The 1,907-nt window shown below is 37.0% G+C and overlaps 1 protein-coding gene across 1 annotated transcript in view; it reads right to left on the minus strand.

The window, feature by feature from the left end:
* Positions 1 to 1,770: 1,770 nt before the first annotated feature.
* LOC135534755 (type II inositol 3,4-bisphosphate 4-phosphatase-like) overlaps positions 1,771 to 1,907 on the minus strand; it is a gene marked incomplete at its 3' end in the record, with an annotated part of 30,316 nt that continues 30,179 nt past the window's right edge. The window contains exon 13 of the mRNA XM_064961638.1: positions 1,771 to 1,868. Within this exon, the coding sequence (XP_064817710.1) occupies positions 1,771 to 1,868 (98 nt within the window). The remainder of the gene's footprint in view (positions 1,869 to 1,907) is intronic.

A 1,907-nucleotide genomic window follows, 5' to 3' on the forward strand; every position in this document is an offset into this window, starting at 1 on the left:
GTACTACTTAAAGGTTGCTGTATCAGTACTACTTAAAGGTTGAAGTATCAGTACTACTTAAAGGTTGAAGTATCAGTACTACTTAAAGGTTGAAGTATCAGAACTACTTAAAGGTTGAAGTATCAGTACTACTTAAAGGTTGAAGTATCAGTACTACTTAAAGGTTGAAGTATAGGTTGAAGTATCAGAACTATTTAAAGGTTGAAATATCAGTACTACTTAAAGGTTGAAGTATCAGAACTACTTAAAGGTTGAAGTATCAGTACTACTTAAAGGTTGAAGTATAGGTTGAAGTATCAGAACTATTTAAAGGTTGAAATATCAGTACTACTTAAAGGTTGAAGTATCAGAACTACTTAAAGGTTGAAGTATCAGTACTACTTAAAGGTTGAAGTATCAGTACTACTTAAAGGTTGAAGTATCAGTACTACTTAAAGATTGAAGTATCAGTACTACTTAAAGGTTGAAGTATCAGTACTACTTAAAACCTCTTGCGACGAGTATCCGGGAGCGTAATCATAGCCTCAAATGCATTAGCATAACGCAGTGGACATAAATACCCCTAGAAACTTTTCCTATTCATGAAAATCGCAAATTAAATTAATGAAATATATTCAAACACAAGCTTAGCCTTTTGTTAACAACACTGTCATCTCAGCAGGCAACATTTTCACGAAAATAAGAAAAGCAACCAAATTAAATCATTTACCTTTGAAGAACTTCGGATGCTTTCACTCAGGAGACTCCCAGTTAGATAGCAAATGTTCCTTTTTTCCAAAAAGAATATTTTTGTAGGCAAAATAGCTCCCGTTTCTTCATCATGATTGGCTGAGAAATCGACAGGAAAATGCTACAACTATAACGCCAAACGTTTTTCAAAATTTGCTCCATAATATCGACAGAAACACGGCAAACGTTGTTTAGGATCCATCCTCAAGGTGCTTTTAACATATATATTCGATAATATATCCGTCGAGGCAATTGGTTTCTCATAAGACACGAAAAGGAAAAATGGCTACCTCAGTATTTAAAGCAAGATTTTCTGCGGGAGACACCATGTGACCACTTGCTATATATGGTCCCTTACGGCTATTCTTCAATGGAAATGCGTAAAAAGACGTCACAATGCTGTAGACAACTTGGGGAAAACGTGGAAAACATAAGCTCATTCGTGGCCCATTCGCAGCCATATAAGGAATCATTGGCATGAGGCGGTTTTAAAAAATGCGGCACTTCCTGATTGGATTTGTATCTGGGTTTCGCCTGTAACATCAGTTCTGTGGCACTCACAGACAATATCTTTGCAGTTTTGGAAACGTCAGAGTGTTTTCCATCCAAAGCTGTCAATTATATGCATAGTCGAACATCTTTTCGCGACAAAATATCTTGTTTAAAACGGGAACGTTTTTCATCCAAAAATGTTAATAGCGCCCCCTAATGCATAACTGGTTTTAAAGGTTGAAGTATCAGTACTACTTAAAGGTTGACGTATCAGTACTACTTAAAGGTTGAAGTATCAGTACTACTTAAAGGTTGAAGTATCAGTACTACTTAAAGGTTGAAGTATCAGTACTACTTAAAGGTTGAAGTATCAGTACTACTTAAAGGCTAATAGTAATAGTAGTGAAATAGTATTCTGCAGGTGAATTTCAGCTGGTGGCTTGTTGGTTGTATTAGTAGAATTACTCAGGGTGTGTGTGTGTGTGTGTGTGTGTGTGTGTGTGTGTGTGTGTGTGTGTGTGTGTGTGTGTGTGTGTGTGTGAGACTTACTCAAGTTGGGTAGTTTGTCTCTCAGGGTCTTGTGGTAGGACTTCAACATCTCACAGCTTCTGAGGTTGATCCTTTCTTGGAGAGAACTGTCTCCGAACCTAGATATATAACAGACAGAACTGTCTCCGAACCTAGAT

The sequence above is a fragment of the Oncorhynchus masou genome, unplaced genomic scaffold (assembly GCF_036934945.1).
Source record: "Oncorhynchus masou masou isolate Uvic2021 unplaced genomic scaffold, UVic_Omas_1.1 unplaced_scaffold_3927, whole genome shotgun sequence".
NCBI lineage: Eukaryota > Metazoa > Chordata > Actinopteri > Salmoniformes > Salmonidae > Oncorhynchus > Oncorhynchus masou.